The sequence below is a fragment of the Acomys minous genome (assembly GCF_964271855.1).
Source record: "Acomys minous genome assembly, chromosome: 10".
In the NCBI taxonomy this organism is placed as follows: Eukaryota; Metazoa; Chordata; class Mammalia; order Rodentia; family Muridae; genus Acomys; species Acomys minous.
In genome coordinates, this window is record NC_140491.1 from 103,049,216 (window position 1) to 103,072,970 (window position 23,755).

Consider the following 23,755-nt stretch of genomic DNA (forward strand, 5'->3'; position numbering starts at 1 on the left):
AGTAGCTGGAACAGAGGCTGAGCAGCCTGTGACAGACAGGGGTCAGCATAACATATTTGGGGAGAAATCCGACCTCTCTCTGCCTTTACGTAGAGGCATAAATCAAACATGCCTGAGAGCTGCTCAGCATCAGAGAGGCGCCTTTCATTAGAATGGCTTTAACAGCTAGTCAAAGTTTTGATTTATTTATTTTATGTATACAGTGCTCTCTCTGCATGTACAGCTGCACGCCAGAAGAGGGCACTAGAGGGTATAGATGGTTGTGAGCCACCATGTGGGTGTTGGCCCTGTAGAAGAGCAGACAGTGCTCTTAACCCCTGAGCCATCTCTCCAGCCTGCAAGTGGCAGGTTTTAAAAGACCAATAAGCAACAGAAATAAACTTAATCTTCACATTGTATTTAATCTCTAGTTAAACCTGGTCCTTTCTTCCGTATGTATGTATGTATGTATGTATGTATGTATGTATGTATGTATTTATTCCAGACAGGCAGACACCAACGTGGAAGCTTTGAGAACTTAAATCTACAACCTTCTCAGGTGCCATTCTGCACATCTGGATTCAGAGTGACTTCTGCAGGTTTTCCCAGTCAGTCCTTTAGATCCTAGTCCCTGATCAGAATCAGGTGAGAAGCATCTTAAACCTCAGGGCTGCCGAGACCAAACCCTAAGCCACCAAATGCAACTCCACAGGCTGAGCCTAGGAATCACTTCCCTGTTTTCAAGGTTTTGCTGGCTCTGTTCGGAGGCGGGGCCAGAAGACTTCATATTGTCTAAGCGATGTATGTGGCTTTTAAAAGAAACTGTTTCATAATGCAAGCCTCGGTGAGTGTCCAAAGGAAGCTTCATTTAAAGATAAAGTTAGCTTCCGTTTTTCACATAGAAAATGAAGAGTGACACAAAAGTGACAAGTCATGTAACAAGTACTTCAGAGTCTGACACAAAGGAGCTGTAAACCACTTCTCAAAAGAAAATTAAAGCCAGGTGGTGGGGGTGCACACCGTTAATCCCAGCACTTGGGAGGCAGAGGCAGGCAGATCTGAGCTCAAGGCCAGCCTGGTCTACAAAGCGAGTTCCAGAACAGCCAGGGACACACAGAGAGAAAACCTGTCTCAAAAACAAAACAAAAGGGAAATCAATAATGGATAGAAGCTGGAAATTTTAGATAAGATTTATGAGCTAGGAAATATGCCCTAGAAAAATTGAGTCCTTAGCCAGGCCTTCCTCCACACCCTTCCCCAAAGATGAACAGCTCCCCGGGAAGCAGGCTTTCTCCTCTCTGTGCATAAATCCTCAGTGTCTGACACAGTTCCACCCAGACATGAAGCATGGACTCGGGTTTTGATCAATTAATTCTCTCTAGTTCTAATATTAGTATTGTTGTTAATGAACTTTGGTCTCCATGGACTTCTGTCTCCAAGCAGAACAACATGATAAATAAGAGAGGGTGATTATCCAATTGCTGCGAATTATTAATTACTAGTGGGTAAGCTTCCCAGAAGATCATATATATATATTTTAAACTGGGCCAATTTTTCAAAGTGCTGGGCTATGAGTTTCAAGCTAACTCTGAGAGCTTTAAAGTCCAAGTTGGAAATTCTCTCCAAGGTAGAACACCTCCAAATGTAGCACAAGAGCTACCTCTCCCTGGATACCACACTGACAAATACCACTCAGGCCTCTTGACCTTTTCCAACAGATGCTGTAAAGCTGGCATGGGCTCCTTGGCCTGCCCAGGACTGCACTCAGCAGCACACAGGCAAAGCGCTCATCAAGTGCCGTGTCTCACTGTCTGAACACCGGAGTACCAACACGGCTTTTGCTGAACTTCACTTCAACTACATAACGCCCTGTGATCTTTTATCCCCACTCTGACTGCATAAATATGACAGCTTATTCATACTCCTGCTCCATGTTTTCACTCCAGTACGTGGAGTTGGTCATGTTACCAACACACATAAAGACTACATTCAGCATCCAAGAGGGACACACTTACAGATAAAATGCTGCCCTAGTGTTCTGGTCAACGATGACCGAACTGCAACCTTTGTTGAGTCAATGATGGTGCTTGAAGCATCTTCACGTGAACTATATCTAGGCAGATCTCTTGCTTTCAACTAGAGATGCAAATGGAAAAAACCTGAGCTCTGTGCTTTCCTCTAGGCACAGTGGGAAGGTGGGCAAGAGAGGGTAGAGTTCATGATACCCCGCGAAGACTGTCCCAGCATCCCGATACAACGTGTTTCCCAGTGTGTCCCATTGTCGGGGGAATCCACCACTGTCCCTACACTGAAGAACAAGATCCTCGAGCAAAGTGTACGTTGTCAGCATCAAACAGAAGGAACGGCTCACAGACGGAGCAAGTAAGAGGGCAGGATCTGAAGGACAGCCGACCCCGGTGGGCAGGTACCTGACAACTAACAGCAGCAGGACACTTTCACCATGGTGGTCGGAAAGGCCGGGGACAGTGGCCCGTGGCTCTACTGCTGGCTTGCTAAAGGCACAGCTGGCTACTGCTACTTCAAACCCGATGTAAGATGCGTTTCACTTAACCAAAAGGAACTGTCTGCTAATTAAAAAGACAGGGAGTTTGGATAGGTATCTTTTCTAGGCCACAGTTTTCCAGTTTTGTAATGAGGCTTTAGCAAGGTACATATTAATTACTGTCTGTGAAACACTGCGAGCTATTTAAATATTCTCCAATTTCCTCGATGAGTATTAGCATGCTGTAATCATCATTAGGCCTTAGGATAATTAATCAGATGGAGGAAGTAAGTAAAAAAAAAAAATGATCTTTGTTTTAAAAAAAATGACCAGTTCTCAGCGAAGTCAGGAAGAGTGTTTCTTGGTTACCTAAGTGACCCAGAGCATTTAAAGGTCAAGAGTCATAGATTCAACCTGGAGTTTCTCCCATGTCAATGTCTGCTTTTCTTCTCCATAAGTTAAAGTGCAAGGCAACTTTTACCTGTATTTCCAAATCCTGAACGCTACAAGCTAGAAATAATTATCTCCTTGCGAGGGCTAAGGATTCCACTGAGTGAGTCCCATGTGACTCAACCATCTTCTTGGCCACCTCCTATACACTATGATCATCCCACAGCATGGCGGGAGGGGAGCAGATGCTCAGGGGGGAATTCTGGGTAATTCACCATACTCGAATCAGGCCAAGGTAACTCAGAATCAAAACCAATAAAATCTAACTGCCTTTCCTTTCTCTCCTACTCCATCAGATTGTGAGGACCGTCTTCAAAACGGATCAAACTCTGATGCCAGAATGGGGGGAATAAGAGAGTCAATAAATGAGCGCGTAAATACGCACACACATACATACGTAATCATCAGTCCTCACCTCTGGGTTTTCTTCTTTTACTCTTCGTGACTGTAAAACAATTATATGTGCGTTAAGACACACGGAATCCTGCAGAAACACCATGCGCGGGTAGCTGGTGGCGATCACGGCTCGTTACCTTCTCTTGCGAGGCAGCAGCTTTCCCCTCCTCGCTCTTCTCGTCCATCTCATCGTCGCTCCACTCCCAGTCTCCGTCTTCAGTTTTATGGAGGTGACCGCTTGACCCCGGAACTCGCCTTACCTGAGTCAAACATAGTAAGCCAGAATTTCACTGGTTGGGGATGCCCAGCACTCACTGCTGCTGCTACCTGCGTTATGCAGCAAACCATAAGGCTCTGAAAACTAAGTGGTTATCAACCTGCAGGTAACTGGACGTTAGTACACCAAGGGACCCAACAGCCTGAAGACCCCCCACTCTCAACATCCTTCCAAAAATACTGTGTCCTTAAAATTCATAAGTGTCACATACAGAACGGAACATTCTTAAGAATACCACAGACGTGAACCATTAAATACGGACTGCCTTCTTCACTTGCTGGCAACTTTGTGAGTTACCACACACACAAAGTCGTGAGCCAAGTTTCAGAATTGCCTAAGGAAATGCACACAGGCAGCTGACTGCTGACCGAGTGAAGGGAGAGAAACCTGGGTACCTGATGAGTCACATTAGGCCAGAATATCAGCAGTCTAAAACCCGTGTCCACAGAGCAAATCCCCACCCACTCCAAGTTGCTCTTTTCAGATCCTGGCTTCATATCTGTTCCAGGAGTCTGTTCAACCTACAAAACATCGTTAAGACACTTCCTGGCACATGTGACACTTGTGAGATGACAAACACTGCATCTTCATCCTCAACCTGGCACTGGCTGGGGCCATACTCAGGCTTCCTCTGTTACTGCATTTTGGGGACACGGGGGTGTCTGTGTATGAAATAATCCATAGGGTGTGCTTTCCAAGTGTCCTGATGTTGGTAAGAAAAGCTTCTAAAGGCAGAGGACAATGGAGAACAAGCTGCTGACGATAGTAATTTGGGATGTAATTTGGCAAAGCGGTGCCACAGATGAACATGTGGACACAACAGCAGGTGGTCCACTGGTTCAGAGGAACTTCAAGTGGAAGAGGACTTTAGAGACCATGTGTTCAACCCCTTCACTTTACAAATGAGGAGATGAAGGCCCAGAAAGTTTCCCAAGAACAAGCAGCTGTCATAGAAGAGAGAAATCAAAGGAAGAAACGAGGCGTCAGACGTTTATTCTCCCGACGTCACTGAAATCAGAAAGAAGCTGTCTAAATAATGGCCTATGACGACTTTGGGAGTCTCTGATATGGAGCTGAGGAGAGAGCCAGATGGGAGGGGCTCCTGCCTCGCAACCACAAAGACCTAAGTTCGATCCACAGCACCATCGCAAAGAGAGCTCTGCGCGGCGGCATGCGCAATCTCAGTGCTAAAGAGGTGAAGACAGGTGAATCCCTGAGGCTCGCTGGCAAGCTGGCAGAGCCTATTTGGGTAGTTCCAGGACAGTAAAAGATCCTGTCTTTAAAAAAGGAAAGGTGGGCATTATTTAAGAAACTATACCCATAACTGTCTTATAGCTTACACACTTGCATGTATGCACACACGCACACATCTATGGTGTGATGAAGACTATGTTTCTACGATGGAAAACATTTAGCCACTACACAAAGAGCAAACACTGAACAATTTAAATATGAGTATTGTACATGTCATTATAAACACAACATGCACAGAGACAAGCTGGATTTGAGATTGTCATGTATAATCTGGCTGCCTGTTCTAAAAGATGAGCTCCAACAAAGAAAATTCAAAAGAAAGAAAATTTATTCACAGTTACAATTAACTTTTAAAAGATGCAGTCATTTTTACCATTCAAAAAACCAAAAACCAAAAGCAAGTCACCTTTGAGATACTCAGTGCAGCAACCCCGTGCTCAGCATGGGTGTTTTTCCCTACTTGGAGCTTGGATTGATGCAAAGCTTATTATCACACTAGTGGTTCTGATGGTTTTTTTTTTTTTTTAAGATTTATTTATTTATTACATATTCAGTGTTCTGCCTGGATGTACACCTGCACACCAGAAAAAGGCACCAGATCACATTATAGATAGTTGTGAGCCACCATGTGGTTGCTGGGAATTGAACTCAGGACCTCTGGAAGAGCAGACAGTGCTCTTAACCGCTGAGCCATCTCTCCAGCCCCCTCTGATGGTTCTTAAAGATACTGGCAAAGTACTACAGAAATAAATGCTGAAACGCACTTAAGGATTTTTAGAACAGATTGCTCATTTCCAAACTACCAAGAAATGCGTAAGGAAAAGGAACTAATTCTCCACTGACATGTACAATACAATTAATTTTCCTGGCAACACTGATTGTGATGAGGGCCATTGGTTAATGACTACATTAAAAAGAGAGGACTTTAGAGATGCTGTAACAGTTACAAAACAGATTTTCAACTAAGAAGTGAGAAAACAAATATAATCATGGACCAAAAACAAGATATTACACTGCCTTGATGAAAAATTGTAGAAACAAGGGATCACTGATAAATTTAGTATTCTCTGCAAAAATTACACAAAAGAAACGTCCTTCCTCCAGAAATAGCTCAGATGTGTGCTCGGAAACACAGACCATGGCTTTTCTCCCAAGCACTGCCTTTGTGAGATCTGTCAGTGTCCGATCTACAAAGAGAATTCGACTGCAAAATATAAGATGCAAGCCCCTCCCATTCTGCTGCACTACAGAAACCCAGCTGCTTCTCTCGTAATTTTATTTGGTAAATGAGAAAAAGATAAAACAAAGTGTCTATGATTATAGCTCCGGACAGTGAAAGCTTTGGCAGGATGGGCCTTTAACCCATCCTGGTTTGTTGACCAAACCAGTAAGCATATACCTTAACTTAATCAGGACAAAACATGTTCAAAAGACCCAAAATTTATTCACAATTGCAATTCACTTTGAAAAGATGCAGTAGTTTTTACCAATTTTTTTTAATAATACAAAAATTATAAAGGAAAAAGATTTAACAGTATCAAAAATAAAAACCCAAGTTCCATCTGTACAGTGGTCCCAGGTTCACTCTGAGGAATGAAACTGCAGCAAAATTTGAAAGCCAGGTTTCATGTTGTCTTTTATGTGACAGTGACATCCAGTAAAGAGAGCAAAAATCAACTGTACGAAGTTGCATCCTCGGAGGGACTTTATAGGGACAAAGCAACAACTTTTTACCTCATGGGGGCAAAGCACATCATTTTACAAGTGGCCTTCTGACTTAGGAGAGCAAAAGGACTTTGGACAGTAAAGCTTGGGGGAGGGGCGGGTTCTTTTCATCTGCCTTTCAAGGACTACAATCCATTACAGAAGGGAAACAAAGCTGCAGTTTCTCACTAGGGCAGACGGGAGACAGAGGAGCCGTGGTACTCACTGGCCAGTGGCCACTGGGCAGGTGTCCAGGGCAAATATGGGACACAGCATCCAGGGGAAGAAAGGGAGGGAGGCATGGTAGGCCAGAGTGCTCCAAGGGCTCTGGTGGCATCTTTGTAAGTAGCACATAGCCCCTGATTTCAGACCAGGAAGGATAAGCAATCTATACAGGAGGCAACAGAGAGACCTGGCACACATGGCACTGATCACAGAAATGGAGGTGCAAGTCTCTAGCACAGTACTGAGCAAAAGAAGAATGCGTGTCCAGCCTGCACACCCAGCCACTCACTACACACCATCAACGCCACTGACTGCTGCAGAACTCTCTGACACTGGGCCTTGGAACCTTGTTGGAATAATTTTCCCCTGTTATGAAGAAGCCTGAACTCAGTTCCCCTCCCCTGAAGACACACAGTGTCCCTAATTCTGCCCTGTACTGGAGTCATAGGGGACGAGCCACCTCAGCCCACCCAACCTCCTCCGAACAACAGAAGGTAACACGAGGCATATTTCTATTTTTAGTCATTCAACTAACAAGAAGCATTAAAGTTGTTTCTAATTAATTGCTGTTTTTTAACATACTTGAGGCAATGCCAGGCAAACAACAAGCCTTCTAAGTTATTAAAAATTAACAAACAAAATGAGACTTGGTAAGGTTTCAGCAGTAAGCATTTCACTGTCTCCAGGGCACAATGCCAGCACCAGCCCTAACTAAACACTGGCTCCCAGCATCTTTGTCCTGCACATGCTGCCTGGCCTCCTGGGCCCCTCCAGCTCTGTCCTCTCCTGCCTGCCATCACACACAGCCTGGAGCCTAGGCTGACTCTCCACGCTTGCATTCCCACGTGCCTCACACTCCCCTCCTGTGGCTGGCTGGTGCAGTCTCTGTAGCACACCACTGAGAATACACGCTAATTCTGCCTCTACATCCAACCCCTGGCCATCTTGCCGGCCTGGCTGCACCCATTATTTTTACCACACACTCTCTCAATTCTGTGTCCATCGTTTTTACCCTCCATCTTTTATCCTCCTCTGCCTGCCTCTGCTGTCTGTTGTCTGTCTTAACCATAAACATGGCTGCTTCTCCCCACTATGTATTGTCACAAAACAGTGTGACTGTGAGTCCACAAGCCTTTCCCATGGCTTCCCTTTCTGCGCTGAAGGATAGCTTTAGAACACAGCATGTCTTTGTCTTGATTTCCAAGCGCATGGCTGGGTATGAGCAGCATAGAAACGCTTCAAGGCTAAATTTCCGAATCCTCTACTACCAGCCTCATTCTAACACTGCTCCGCTGTTGTCTGAGTTAACATCTCTAGATTTCCCCCTCACAGAAACATCCACCATGTCCACTGTGGTGACCTGACCCTTCCAACATGAGAGCTGCCTCATTATAAATGCCCAAGACCTGAAACGCCGTCTTATTAATACGTAAGTTGTCCTCACAGCCAAGTGTATCAAATATTGCATTTTGCATCTTTTGCCCCTTCAACACTGATGTTGCCTTTCCTATTAAATACAATGCTGACTCATTCCCAAGCCTCTGCTTTCTCACTCATTTTAGCCTTCATATTATGTCAAGGAGCATACAATTAATTTCTCGCTCTGGCCTATAGGTTGACTTCAGACATTTTAAAATTCAAGTCTTTAAATAGTCTGGCCTGAGATTATATTTTTGGGACCCTATCTCCACTATAACCCTTTAGACACTCCACAGCCTGGTATGTACAAATTACATACTTTCTTCACTCTGCTACTTCACACACGTATGACATGCACCTTGACCTGACCCGTCTTTCCATGTTCTCCAATGATCTCCTTTTTTCATATATTAAGCCTTTTTGGTTCTCCCATTTGCCATTCTGCCTACATGTTCTCATCATTCTCCTGTTTATTATTTTTGATAGGTGGCCAATCAAACCGTATACTGCTTCAGGGAACAGAACTGGCTTTGGCATTATTACAAATCACTTTTTGATTTAACCAGTCAACAGAGTTTTATGAATCTCTTCCTATCAAGTGCTGGATCAAATAGGAATAAAATAAGTGCTGAGATCTCAGTAAATCGCAGTCGGAAGAGGAGGACTTAAGCTAGCTGTTTCCATAAACAATGAATGCTATAACCAGGATAAAGATACGGACTCTGGAAGACCTGGTGACACAGACAGGATGAGTCCTCCTCAAATGACAGCGAGGGCTAGGAGGTCCGTGGTGAGCACAAAGAGCAGGCAACAGTCTATATTGTCTTGGGAGTCACCTGACTAACGTCACAAAAGGAGATTTCTCATACCTCATAGTGGGGTTTTTTGTTTAACAGTTTATGGTTCATGTAAGAAGCACTGTCAGCCTGACTGGCATTGTTTCCTTATGATGTCTGCACGTACACCTACACTTATCTGTACTGCATATACTTTTTGGTGAATAGAGTAATGTGACTTCTTCAGGTTTTATCAAACAGCCCTGCTGTTATTTGCCTTTATGTTCTTTCTCCTTCTGCATTGACCTCTCTCACGCCTACCCAGTTTGAGACTCTTCCCCATTTTTCCATTTCCCACTTCACAGCAGAGCATTAGTCCTTACTACATTCTAAACTGAATCCTTATACCCAGAGATTAAGCATAGCTGTTACCCTTCATTGAAGAATCTTCTCTTTACAGCTAATGGAGATACTTAACAGAAAACCACAACTGGACCCAATGTGGAGATCAATGGCACCTGGGGATCCCAACCCCAGCGGATACATCAACACCACAGTTTCTGCATCTATGGCTCAGAAAACATCACACAGGAGGAGGCGGAGCCTGTAAGAGTCAGACTATTAGGAAGCCTGCTGTGGAACCGTCTCTCCTAGAAATGGCTGCATAAACAAGAAGAGAACACTGTCTATATGAATCGACCTGCTAACATGGAAGGTGGAAAGTTTTGTGAGGTCCCACCCCTAAAGAACTATAGCCAACTAATGGGGCAAGTCCCTTATTGATTATCCAATACAAAGTGACCCCTGAAACCACATACACACAAACAAACCAGATTCAGCAGGCTGCATTTATACATTTTTGTATACCTACCCAACCATATATATGGGGCAATAATAATCACATGAAAAGAGGATATCATTTGAGAGCGGGCATACATGGGAAGGGTTTGATGGAGGGCACCTGGAAGAGGCTGGAGGGGAAAAAAGGGACTGTGGAGAGTGATGTAATTCTAATTTACTTTAAAATGTATTTTAAAGAACAGAGTATGGAGGAAGTGGGTGGGAGGGAGACACTGGAAGGCAAGGAGGGAGTGGGGTCGGGATTGGGATCTAAAATTAACAAATTAATTGATGAAGGAAAAAAGAACAACTAAAAATGTTATAAAAGCAGGACAAATTTTGCCTATGTGCTCATAGCTTCTGTTATATACCCAGCAGTAACTTGCATTTCATAGACAAAGGGAGAGAAGAAATATGTAATTTGGGTTTTAAAGACAACTGGAGGGCAGAGAAAGGATACAGAGGAAGATGGGGGGGGGGTGGCTCATAGTGACAGCAGAAGGCAGCAATCAGTATAACTGCCCCTGTCATCCAACGCTGCATAACTTAAAAACAGCAAAACACAGGTTCTCTGTGGCTATCGGACTCTGATCACAGTTGACCAATGCTGAGACACCCCTGGAGAAGGCAAGCCCTCTCCAAACTCCAACACACAATAACAGTGTAAGACAATGAAGGGCCTACTGTTGTTTGGGGGAAGCTTTTGTTTGTTTGTTTTGGGATTTTTTTGGGGGGGGGGTGTGAAAGCTTACAGGGAATGTGTTACTGGAAGCGAGAGGAACGGAAGACCTTGGCAGGAGACCACACCCCGACAGCCAGAGCAGAGAAGGAAATGGAATGGACTCAGTGCTCCAGCTATAGAGACTTCCAGGCCGGACATTCAAAAGCCACATGTGCATTCTGCACGATGCAGATGACAAAATGTGAGCACAGAGAGATGAGCTCAGAAACAAACTATTACATCTTAGGCGAGTTCTCATTTCCAACTCATCTGGGCATCAAATGACTTTCACACCCAGAAATGACTTCAGAGCAGGATCAAGCCCAGGGTGGAACTGTATAGCCCTCTGTCAAGACTTCAGAAGGATCCAAGGTGTGGCCTCACAGAAACCATCAAAAAAAGCCTAAGGCCTTCCAGAGATCTTGTGATGTAGAACCACTACACTAAGTAACAGTGTTCTTATGACCCATAAAGCCATTGTCCTGTTGTCATGGCACAAGGAGACTGGGAACAAAGCAAATGTGGCACGGCGTTGTCTAAGGAGCTGAAGCCAGTGCAATTCATAGAAACCCTACAGTTTTGCTTGCTTATTGGTTTTGGTGCTTAAAATATCACCAGGTTAGACTTAAAGAAAGATTACAAAGTAAAAGAGGCACTGCAGATACCCAAACATACAATGGGGTGCTTCAGATCCCCAGCATGCAATGGGACACAGGTTAGTACCCAAACACGCGATGGAAAACATGCAACAGAGGCCTTTGGGTACCCACACCAGCCAGCAGGAAGTGACTGAAAAACTACTGTGCTCAAAGAACAAAACAAACAAAACAAAACTTCACTCTTTTCTATCTACCAAGAACTTAAGACAACTGAGAACCCAAAAAGAGGAACTGAGTACCACGCAGAACAGCAGAAGAGGATGTGGTACCAGGGACCTAGGAGATTCCGTGGTTGCCATATATCTGAGCGCTTCTTCCTTCCTCCTTTCGGATGAGCTCATAGAATGCCTGCCTCCTTAGCCTATCTGTAATGTGCGAGGAGCAAACGTCTCTCTAGCTCAGAGGTCTTCACAACAGAACTGAAAGAACCAACCGACTCTCCTCTGCACTGCGCCTCCTCTATACTCAGACCAAGTTTAGGTGATAAGGCGCTTTAATTGAGGCCGAGCCTAATATTATCATAAGGAAAGACTTTTGGATTGCGTGGATCTTACAAACACAAGGCTGCATTTTACGTGCCTCGGAGATGAAAACTGTCATGGTCAGAGGATAAATGGAAGGCAGATTTTCCTCCCCAAAGCACATAATAGCGTCTCTCACCCCGCCCCACCCCCACCCCCGGTGCTACGGTTTCTTCTAGAATCACATCACTCCACTATCAAAACATAGAATACAAAGCCAGACATGTAACCTCAGCTCTGCAGGAGGCTAAGTCAGGAAGATGGCTACTTTAGGGCGTACGTGGGCTATGGAATAAGCTCAAGGGAAGGCTGGGTAACTTAACTGGAGTCCAGCATCTTTTCCTCAATCTGACTAGGTTAGTGCTTCATGCAGGGCTGACAGAGCAAAGCAGACCTGAGGCAGCAGGTCAGAAAAGGCGATCGTGTGTGAGTGTGAGTGTGTGTGTGCCTGTGAGGTCATAGCCTCTCTTATAAACCCAGCAGTAATTTGGATTTTATAGACAAAGGGAGAGAAGAAATATGTAATTTGGGTTTTATAGATAATGGGAGGGCAGAGGACGGATACACAGGAAGAGGGGGGACTCTTAGTGACAGCAGGAGGGACACACATACACACACCTTATACCTTCATCATGTGTGATCTGCAGGCTCTGAATACCAAACAGCCCAGATGAGCCCCATGAAGATACAGTCTTCAGACAGCCCATGTAACTGCAGCTGTGTGAGGCCAGACAGCAACAGGCCAAGGCTTTCTCTAATTCTTGACCCTTAGAAAACAGGAGACTTTCAAAAAGAACTGTCATTGTCTGAAGCCACTACGGTCATGGTGATGGGGCATACAAAAATGAATAATCAAGGTAAGGACTGATGAGGTAATTTATTTCAATTTCGTTTTCCATTCTAAACACTGTGACTCTTTGAAGCTCGGCAAGTTGCATTTGATAAGCCTTGCCATGCCAGACAAAAGACATGACCATGTTTTGCTTTTCAAGTAGCGATTTCCAACTGCAGATACACTGGGTCTATAAAGTCCCGTTTTAATTCACACCTGCAAATTATTTCCATCTGACCATGTTATTGCACATTAAAACACCAAGAAGAGAAAATGCTTATTGCTATTAATCAGAGACAAGCAGCTACTGCTAAATCTTGGCCCTTATCCTCAGTGATTCCTATTAACACCTTTTAAACTATTGCTCAAGTTGCCCGGAGAAAACTTGGCATCTCTTTCTCTGCAGCATCAAGGACCGCAGAGATGAAGACTGGAGAGTCTTCTATAGGCGATTAGAAAAGCTTGGGCACAAACAGATGATGTTGATGAGTTAATAATGAGTGGTTCCGGACACTGAAGGACGTCTTGCAGAACTTCCCAATAATCCTTTAGCAATTTCTACTGTGCAAATAATAATAAAAAGATAAATGCTGCCCTTCAGGTAGTGACAGAAGAATTCTGTAACTTTGGAAATCCAACATGAAACAGCAGTGTCTTCAAAGAGAGTGCAGGGGATGCTCTCGAAGAAGCGGCACAAAACAAGGAGGCAATTAGACTTCTTACTCTGTTTTAATCCCATCGATCCTCCAATATGGCACTCCTCCAAGTCAGGGGGACAAAGAACAGTGACACCCGCTACCAGCCGCAAAAGCAGCATCCAATTTTGCAGCTATTGTCTTTGCAAAACTAAAGCTTCTGCTGGAATGAGTGCCAAGCTGCTCTGTAACTTCAGCTAACGGAGAACAACGGCACCGCTCGCCCTGGTTACAGCAGTCAGCACAAAGCGAGAAGACAGACACACTTCTCATCAAACCGAAGGGAGAGCAGCAAACAGTGTTCGGCTCCAGGGTAGAGTGGAGGCTGCCTGGATTCGGCAGCAAGTGGTAAGGGAACTGAATTGCAGGAGAGGTGGGGACTGAGGAAGATGAACCTGCCAGCTTACCATACCTCCCAGAGGGCGGTATAACTAACGGCTGGAACCAGACGGATCCTCAAGGGACACCGAGAAGCAAGGTGGTGGTCGGTTTCTATTGCCTTGTGTCAACCTGGCTACACTATGGTCCACAGTCACTCAAATCAAAAGCTAATCTAGGTGAGGCTATGAAGGCATCTAGGGGATGGGATTAAATACACAATCAAAACAAGGGAAATTCTCCTTGATAAACTGGCTGGGCCTGATCCTTCCACACTCAGGAAGGATTACTCTGAAGAATCTGCCCCCATAACAGCTTCTATTGTGCCTCGGGTCCCAGGCTGCCCTTCCTGACAGCCGGCTCCGGCTCCGTGGATGCCAGCTCAGCCTATGCAGCCCTGCGGCTGAGTGTGCCCACCCTCTGCAGTAAGTTCTGCTTCTCTGCAGTCTCATTACTGGTATTTACAAACAAAAGGGACGTTAACCAGCAGAAGAGCGACACCAGGGTGGGCATCCTCTGGGTTTTTTTGCTAATGGAAAATGGTTAGCACGGCCAAGTGAAATTTAAAAAGAACTGGAACAGAGGAAACAAGCAAAACGAGCAGGAACGGATCCACTGTGACTTAGGAGGCTGGCTCTTCCGAGGAGAGGACGCCTACCAAGTATAGGGGCGAGGTGCTGGTTCAAACAGCTCCGTGTTCAAGGAAGCCAGTCAACACTGCTGCCTGGGTGAACCTTTCATCAAGAATGAGCTTTGATTAGTGACCAGAACAGTCTGGAGTGATATCCTGAAGGAACCCTAGCCAGCCTGGGCCTGACAAGCATGGCTCTGGCAGGCCTTGCCCATCTCTTCTCTCCAATTCCCTCTGCCTTGCTAAATTCCTGATAGGTTATATTCCCAAAGCTACCCACCATGGTCTATTACTTGATTTGACCACTTCTTCCTCCTCCTGAGGCTGACCACCAAAGCCCAGCTAGTAAAGGATTGAAGTCCAACAATCAAAACTCTCCCTTAGGCTCACCTAACTAGCATACCCAATTACTATTAAACTCATCGTCCTAACTTGAGGGTTTCCCCCTTTATAAAGCGCCATATTGCTCTGGGATATGGCCATCTCCTCTGTGACAGCCCTTTGTCACCCGCCCCCACCCCCCACACAAAGACTTCTTCCTCTCTCCCTTGCTCCCCTTCCCTTCTCTCTCTTTGTCTATCTCCTGCCTTTATCTCTTATTCCCTGCCCTTTGTCCTTCTGGGACAAATAAAGCTCTGTGCTGAAAACTTAGACTCAGGGTGGCCTGTGGCAATATTTTCAAATCCTAATGCAATAGTTTGGTGGGATGAAAATGAAATTCAAACCCAGGAAAGTATTAAAAAAAAATAGCCCTGATCATTTTATTTCCACCAAGAAAGCTGATTCGGAATATACATACGAACCTTTTATTCCAGACAAGGCTTCATGCAGCTCAGGCTAGCGTAGCCAGAGATGGCCCCGAACCTCTGATGCTCCTGCCTAAAGCTTCAGAGTGAGTTACCTTGTCCAATGTGATACTGGGGATTGAACCCCAGGCCTTGTACCTGGTAAACAAGCCTCCTACTAATTGACCTATGATATCTCATATTCCAAAAACATTGTATGAAAGTTGTGTGCGTGAATGCCACGGCCTTTCTTCATAAAAACTGCTGAGGGCTGCTCTGAGGCTGCTTCAGCTTTTCAGTCATCCGATGGTCCAGGTTGGATGACAGCAATAGTAAAAAGCACACAGGTAGTAAATGTCCGTCAGGAAGACCCAAATCAAGTCTTATCACCCGCACAGTGGCGCACACGGCGCAGCTGTTTCATATAAAACAGAAAGATGAATAGCGGCTGCCATCGGGGCCTCTCAGAGGCCCAGGGTGTTTGTACTGCTTATCAGGGTTATGCTTACACGGCTCAGGTGGAAGCAGGCTTGGTCTGTGGCTGTAAAATCAACAGCCAGACAGAGTATAGAACAGTGTGCAGCCAATTACAAGCATCAAGCAGACCATCAAGACATAATTAGCAGGAAAAACCTAGCAGAGGACAAGAGCATCCATCAGTGTGCCAGAGAACATCGGGGTGGCGCACGGATAAACTTCCAGATAAGTCTGCGTGTTTCTAAGAGCATTTACAGGAAAGGGGTGCTTCTCTTTCACTGTGGTTTGGTCTTCGAGGGGGCCGCAGCAGGTAACACTTCTCTCTCCCTCCCTAGTTCCACACTAACTTGGAAATCAGCAGGAACAGCAGCTTCAGGTCCAAAACCTCAGCTTTGCATTTCAAAGGTAATGGCCTGGCTCCGGCCTCAGCAGGAAGCACTCTGCCTCTGTGGACAGGTTCTTGCATTTAGACAAGACTTATCTGCTCCTCAGATGTGCTGAACAGGACTTTCCTTCCTCGCACAGGCAGGGCCAGGAGCCCCAGAACAAAGGGGGAAAGGGAGCTTTCCTGATTTATCTCCTTCCCTCTGCAGTCACCAGTCAGAAACCACTGAGCTGTGCGGAGCAGCCCAGGAGTGCTCTGCTAGACGGACGTCAAGACGGAGAAGAAACACTCAGTGGGCCTTCTTTACCTATCGGGTGCATGCATTCAACCAAAAACTAAGGATTTAAACTGAAATTATAAAGCCTTCTTTAAAAAAAAAAAAAGGATCACCACTTTGAACACAACAGAATAAAAGACCGACTTTTCCAGGGGGATGAAGCATAATGTGAGGGTGAGTATCCCCCCCCTTTTCAGGCATTAGAAAACAAAGGAATGAGGTTTCTAACATGACATGACAGTGGAGTCAAAGGAGAACACCAACGTATCCTCACTGACATCAAAGTATCCTCAGCGACATCTGTTGCTGACATCTGTTGCCACAAAAGTAACAGCTCGGGATCTCCAACACGTTTTTTAAAAAATCCTTGTCCACTTTATTTTTTTAAATTTAAGTAATTTATTCAGATTACATCTCAATTGTTATTCCCTCACTTGTGTCTTCCCGTTTCCCCCTCCCTCACTCTTTTACCCTATACCCTAGGTCTGTGACAGAAGAGGACCCTCTCCCCCAAGCTTAGGATCACAGCCTATCAGGGCTCATCCTGGCAGCCTGCTTACCCTTCCTTTGAGTGCCACCACAGTTGGTTTCTACACAGTGGCTTCAACAGTGGACACTGACAGGTATTGCAAATGATCTGCTCCAGTAAGTGAAGCAATTAGCAAAACACTTTACCACATAAGAACCGTCATATATTTGGTAATAAAAACAGGGCAAAAATAATTTATCTGCAAGCTTTTAAATAATGAAGTCTATAAAATAAAATAAAAAATGAAATGCAATTAATGACACCAGTATTTACTAATGTTCTGCCTTTTGATTTCTCACTGTCAGGGAGATAAATTTGTGTGCTTCCACATTATTTTATAAAATGATGGATTCTGGGTTTGGTTGTGTGTGTGTGTGTGTGTGTGTGTGTGTGTGTGTGTGTGTGTGTGTGTGTGTGTGTAGGCTGGCATTTGTTACAAAATTACAAAGAAAATATTCTGGTATATAAGAAAATTTGGATCTAGGAAGGAAGAGGCTCAGGCTGCTCTAATTGCTTGTATTTAGTGACATTTAAATATATATTTACTGTTTGAATCATAATTGTCTGCTGCCCATGGAAAAATTTTGCTCCAACCCTACATATTTCTCCCACATCCCCCCCAACGAGGAATGTCCAAGCCCAGTATTCAGACCATCAGAGAATTCCCAGGAGGTAGGGAGCAAGCAATTTAAGAAAATTCAATTAGCTCCCCAAACCCTTGTTGTACTTCATAGCCACGATCCGCAGACCCAGTATCACCAACAGATGCTTTGGGGACCGAAAACCCAGCTCTGTGAAGGACCAGCACCGACACACGGGACACTATTGTATCACAGCAAAGTGTCACCAGATGAATAAATAAAATGAAAGAATAATCCTAAACTAAAACGCAAGACACAGGACAGTTCTGAACCCACCATCTCACACCCTTACAAAGCTACAGTCCCTTGCCGTCACGGATGATTTCACTGGGAGGAAATGACTAACAGAGACTAGAGAAAAGCGAGGTTGAAAGGCCTAATTTATTCTATCTGCTTGAGCAAAGTAGCAATTGATGTCCAGGTAACTGCTGGTCATCTTCTAAGCATCTGAAGAGCCTGTGAGGAAGGGCATAGCTTTAAGAGGGAGCAACCGCAGCGCTCAAGGTGGAAACAGATGGGCCCATCTGCCTCTGAGCTGACACAGTAACATCACGTCGTCCTGGGGATAATTCAAAGAAGCAAACAAGTCCATATTGCTTCAGTGAGATCACTTTCGTGTGTAACCAACTCATTTAGCCGGCCTGTTGTCTGCGAAGGGCAGAAATGTCAGGTGTGAAGTTTCATGGAAAGCATACGCCTGCTTGGGCTTATAACCAGCACCGATTGGTACCCTGGCTTCAAAATGGGAGAGTTGTGTTTCTAGCACAAGCCTGAGCTGCTAAGGAAAACCAGTGACCGCACCAGGACGATCTGCATTTGGAGACATGCCTGATAGTTAAATTCTTCTCTCTCCTAATCACTTTACTGGTCGATCTACCAAAGCTCTTATCCCACATGCATCCACGTAAGTTATAGTTCTGCCAAGAGATGAGGAATCTCCTGGATGGCATGGTGTTACCACCCTCCCTGAACACAGGATTTCAGCCTAGCCGGAGAGGCACCTTCAGCATCAGAGAAGCTAAAACACTATAACCCAAACAGGCATGAAGAGTGGCAGGTGTCATGTAAGTGTCACCAGCCAGACAGGACCAGGCCTTCTACATCCTCCTCTTTTATGGCACAGCGTTCACTTTGGCTTAACCATAAATTTTTGGCTTCAAATAGAATATTCATCAATGCACAGAGGGTGAAGCTATTATAATGAACCACATCTGCCCACCTACTAATATTCTGCCAGCCTGATTTATCTGTAAACCATAGCTCTTTCTGACATACTATTGTTCCACTAGTGCGCATTCGCTGTGCAAGGTGTTGTGTTGCACAAGAGCGGTTTTGCGCCTCTTACATCGTCACACTCTGCTACCTCTTCCCATTCCACTGTATTCATCCCCTTCGGCTTTCATGTCATGTGCATGGAAAATATGGGCTCCACGTAAGGGAAAGATGGTATTTTTTGTCTTTCTGAGTCCGGCTTATTTCTCTTAATACCATGATCTCTATTTCCAGCTATTTTCCTGAAAATTACATAATTTGGTCCTTCCGTGTAGCTAAATAAATTTCCGTTATGTTTTTCTTTATGCATTCGTTTGCAGATGGACAGATCCATGGCATGGCAGCATCTCACCTGTGAGTATGCTAGGAGGCATCTCTAACAGAGATGGCTTAGAGCATCACATTAACATCTTCCCACCAAGAACATCTTATCAGTCTGTGTTAGAATTTTCACTACTGTGTCAGAATATAGGCTTTTCTTCAGTTTATTTATTTAAACCAGTATATGCTCAAGCAGATAGAATAAATTAGGCCTTTCAACCTCGCTTTTCTCTAGTCTCTGTTAGTCATTTCCTCCCAGTGAAATCATCCGTGACGGCAAGGGACTGTAGCTTTGTAAGGGTGTGAGATGGTGGGTTCAGAACTGTCCTGTGTCTTGCGTTTTAGTTTAGGATTATTCTTTCATTTTATTTATTCATCTGGGGACACTTTGCTGTGATACAATAGTGGTTTAAATAGTCCATATATTTAATCTATAACGGACCTTAAGGTCTGTCCTCACAAATGAGATACTATCACCACTCAAGCAAGATCTGTAATGGGTGCTGTGTTTTAAAAAAAAAAAGGTCTTCCTTGTTTTCCTATTGCTAACACAATGTATTTATTTCAGAAAGACCAGATTCCTGTCTCTTATGATGTCACCAGGAAATTTAATTCTTGGTAATAAACAAAAGGTAGGATGCAGGCCCCACTGTAAAAATCCTTCCAGACACGACTTCCATTTCTGGGGCAACATAAAACTGTGCTTCAATTCAATAGTGAAAATGTATCATAAATCCTATTTATCTTCATTTATTTCTTACTAAAAAGAGACTGCTAGAGCAGCAAAATAAATAATATAGATTTCCTTGTAAACGGTTCTAACAAGCCATATGTTCTAATTCACGTATTTCCCTGACAAAGTAGCTGGCCAACAAATTACAGTTAGATATTCTCATGGGGCTAATAAAAGTAAAACACAGTGGGAGAACAATCACATTCCTGGGATCAATGGATGGGATGGTGAAAGGAAACCCCAGTGTGAATTCAGTGTTCCAGGGACATTCACTCCTACCTAGAATCTACTCTTTTTATGGTACCTTTCAGCTAATAGTGAAACTAAGAACAGGTGGAAAGCATTATTTTTATTTTTTTGTCTGCTTAAATAGGTAGTTTATTGTACATATGTGTAATAATATAAATGAGTATGTAAAAAATAAAAAAATATGTATTTTTTAAAAGCTACAAAAATCACACATCAAACCCTATACATTATAGTGGGAAACTTCAACACTCCACTCTGAAAAATGGTCAGGCCATCAACACAAAAACAAAAAGAGAAATAATGAGACTAATAAATTTAATGAATCAAATGGACCTAACAGGTATGTACAGAACTTTTAGCCCAAACTGAAAACAATATACCTTTTTCTCAGCCCCCCACAGAATCTTCTCCAAAATTGACCACACAGTCCGTCACAAAGCAAGCCTCAACAGATACAAGAAAACTAAAATGACCCCTTGTGTCTTATCAGATCACCATGGATTAAAACTGGATTTCAACAACAGAAACAACAGAAAGCCTACAAAGTCATGGAAACTAAACAACTCTCTACTCAGTAACCCTTGGGTCAGGGAAGAAATAAGAAAGTAAAAGTTTCCTAAAATTCAATGAAAATGAAGGCACAACATACCCAAACTTATGGGACACAATGAAAATAGTTTGTTGCAGGATATTTAAACCCATTGTGTACCCCAAGATTGTGAATTGTAAATATCTGTTTTTTGTTTGGTGTGGTTCAGTCCGAATATATGGCTTTAAATGAAGAACTTTCTGTTTATTATAAACAGGTGATTATATTGTGGCTCAACCCTAGTGCACGTCCTTAATCTAAGAGCTTTCTGTATTTAATAAAGTTAACCTTAGGTCAAGAGGCAGAGCAAGAAACCAGCTGATGCGGATTAAGTAGAAAGGAGGGAATTTGAAAGAAGAGTATTTAAGATGATGTGGAGAGGAAGAAAGCTTTTTGGCTTTTTCCTTCTGGGCTGTTTAGTGAAGTAGCAGGCCTTTTCCTCCTGGGCTGTCAACTGAGGTATCAAGCTTTTGGTTTCTGTCTCTTTCCTTCAGGACGTGAGCTGAGGAGGAAAGTCAGCTGGATGCTTTCTCTACCTCTCTGACCTAGCCAAGTTTTCATCCACCACCCCAAAAGCCTCACAGGTAATATGAAGAAAATGAGGCAAAGCAGGAAAGGGATGCAGGGCATTCAGAAGACAGAGTCTACCTCTGAGCTGAGAGTCTATGCACAACCTACACACCTGCTGTGTTTGGCACACAGCGGTCTCAGTTAGTGAACTTGCTTAAATTCCCATCACAGTGCCCTGGGTTTGCAAGAATCGAACAAAAACGGCCCTAAGTTCTGCATCCTCCTGTCTGGACACCGCTCGCATTCCTACCACCCCTGCTGCCCTGCACCTGTCTATTTTCTCTCTGCTTCAATCACGCAATGCCATGACCTGTGCAGACCTTCCTAGGTGTATCCACCCTGGACACAGATGCTTGCTTTCTGGAGAAGGGAGACTTCCGTCTATCTCACACTGGACAACGGAAGCATCACAACTGCCATGAAGTCTGCGAGGACCGCTGCACCCACACCCATCCCTAACACAGCATCCCACCAGAACTTACTTACTTACTTACTTACTTACTTACTTTATTTATTTATTTATTTATTTATTTATTTATTTATTTATTTATTTTACAGTTTTTTCCCTTTTTTTATTTATTTATTCTTGTTACATCTCAATGGTTATCCCATCCCTTGTATCCTCTCATTCTTCCCTCCTTCCCATTTTCCCCTTATTCCCCTCCCCTATGACTGTTCCTGAGGGGGATTACATCCCCCTGTATATGCTCATAGGGTATCAAGTCTCTTCTTGGTAACCTGCTGTCCTTCCTCTGAGTCCACCAGAACTTTCATCCCGCTGCCCTCAGCTAATCGTTGGGGTACCATCCTCCCTGCCAGGTAGGTTCAAATCTACACTGACAACCCTCGGAAGGCATCTGATTGTCTACGACCTCACTGGGTACCGACACACCTACCTAAGGGAAGGATGTGGGTTAATCATGTCACAATAAAATATGAAGATCATCTTGGGATAGAGGACTAATGGTCTTAAGCCATAGGAGTTCATTTCCTAAGAAAAATAATTGAAGCGGAAACTTTGATACTTACGCCACTTTTGTATTTTTAAGAATCAGTCCTATTATCTACATAATCGCTAAACATGAAGTGAAGTGTTCAGGTTCGTGTATGTTATATTTCAAATCACGTATATATGTGTTCTTATTATGTAATAATAATAATAATATATTATTTATTTATTATGTACTAAATCAGTGGTTCTCAACCTTCTTAATGCTGTGACCCTTTAATACAGTTCTTCAAGTTGTGGTACCCCCAACCACGAAATCATTTTTGTTGCTCTTTCATGATGGTAATTTTGTTACTATTACGAATTGTGATATAAGTATCTGTGCTTTCCAATGGTCTTAGGTGACCCCTGTGAAAGGGTCATTCAGCACCCCCTTCCAGGGGGCCGAGACCCACAAGTTGAGAACTGTTGAGTTACACGCTGTTGAATTTTTTTAAACACACAAAAAAATGATTCATAGTATAGAACCCTTAGGCAGTAAAGCAAGGATGGAAGCAGATTCCTTCTGTGAGGTGGCAGCTGAGCACAATGATCATGAACATCGTGGACGTTTCCTGAACCAAGGCTCCAACTGGACTCGGCTGTCACTGCTGAGCCACTGGTTCAGGCCGTTCATCTCACGGAAAGAGATAATTGCTGCTGCCATACCAGGTAGTTTTACAGGTGAGTGGGATTAAATGTCTGAAATGTTTAGTTCCATTCTAAAACTCAGCATGTGGTCTGAAAATGATGTCTTAAGCTGAATTCTATCTGCAGGAAACAAAACCTGAGGCCTCATCTTCAAACCCGCTCAGAGAATGAATCACTGTAGGCTGCAAACCTACCTACCTTTTTAGGGATATGCAGCCCAATATGCTTTTGAGATCCTAATTATGAATACTGGTAATAAATGATTGGATGACCATGACATCAGGCCAGAATTTTTCTCCGATCTTTCCATACTGGAAGAAAGATGTGGCATTCAGGTTATAATGCCATAATGAGATCTGAAGTATTAATGACATAACGTCTGGGTTAAAGATAAACTTTCAGGGGCTGTTATTTTCATATTCATATTCTGAATTACATTCTTATAAATAGCTGAAGCAATGAGCATGGGTGGGGAAGCCTTGTAACAGGTACAACTGTAACCGAAAGATTAGAGGGAAGAGGACAGACAAGCTATTGGCTTGTTATATTCTATGACCCTTTCTGAACTCGTGCTACTATGGGCCCTTGCCCTGCTAATCTTGCTTTCCTAACACTAGTCAGAGGTAAAGCTGACAAGACCCACCACTTACAGCGACTTGGCCAATTGTAAACTTCTTTGGGTGATGCAGGACACTCAACAGGTGCTACCAAGGGGCTGCCTGAGTACTCTGCATCCTGGATGACTGCCTTTTGGTCACTTGATTCTCATCCACACCACTACCCAGTAGCAGCCTCTGAGGATGCACAGGGCTTTACTGTATGCAGACAGCTCACCTTTTCACCAAATCCTATTCTCCACATCTTTTTACTGTACAATCCTCGGGGAGGCTCTACAGAGCTGGGACTTCATCCCTGAACCGCCAGCACATGGAACTAGCTGCCAAACTCCAGGAGTTTGGGAAAGATTTGGGTAACTGATTACACAGAAGTGGAAATAATTATTACTTCACTGCTTGAATTAATACCAG

General features: G+C 43.9%; 1 protein-coding gene across 1 annotated transcript in view; it reads right to left on the reverse strand.

Moving 5' to 3' along the window:
* STK39 (serine/threonine kinase 39) overlaps positions 1 to 23,755 on the reverse strand; it is a 269,519-nt gene that overhangs the window by 102,242 nt on the left and 143,522 nt on the right. The window contains exons 11-12 of the mRNA XM_084798901.1: positions 3,466 to 3,588; positions 3,348 to 3,377 (exon numbers count right to left, since the gene is read on the reverse strand). Of these exons, the coding sequence (XP_084655027.1) occupies positions 3,348 to 3,377; positions 3,466 to 3,588 (153 nt within the window). The remainder of the gene's footprint in view (positions 1 to 3,347; positions 3,378 to 3,465; positions 3,589 to 23,755) is intronic.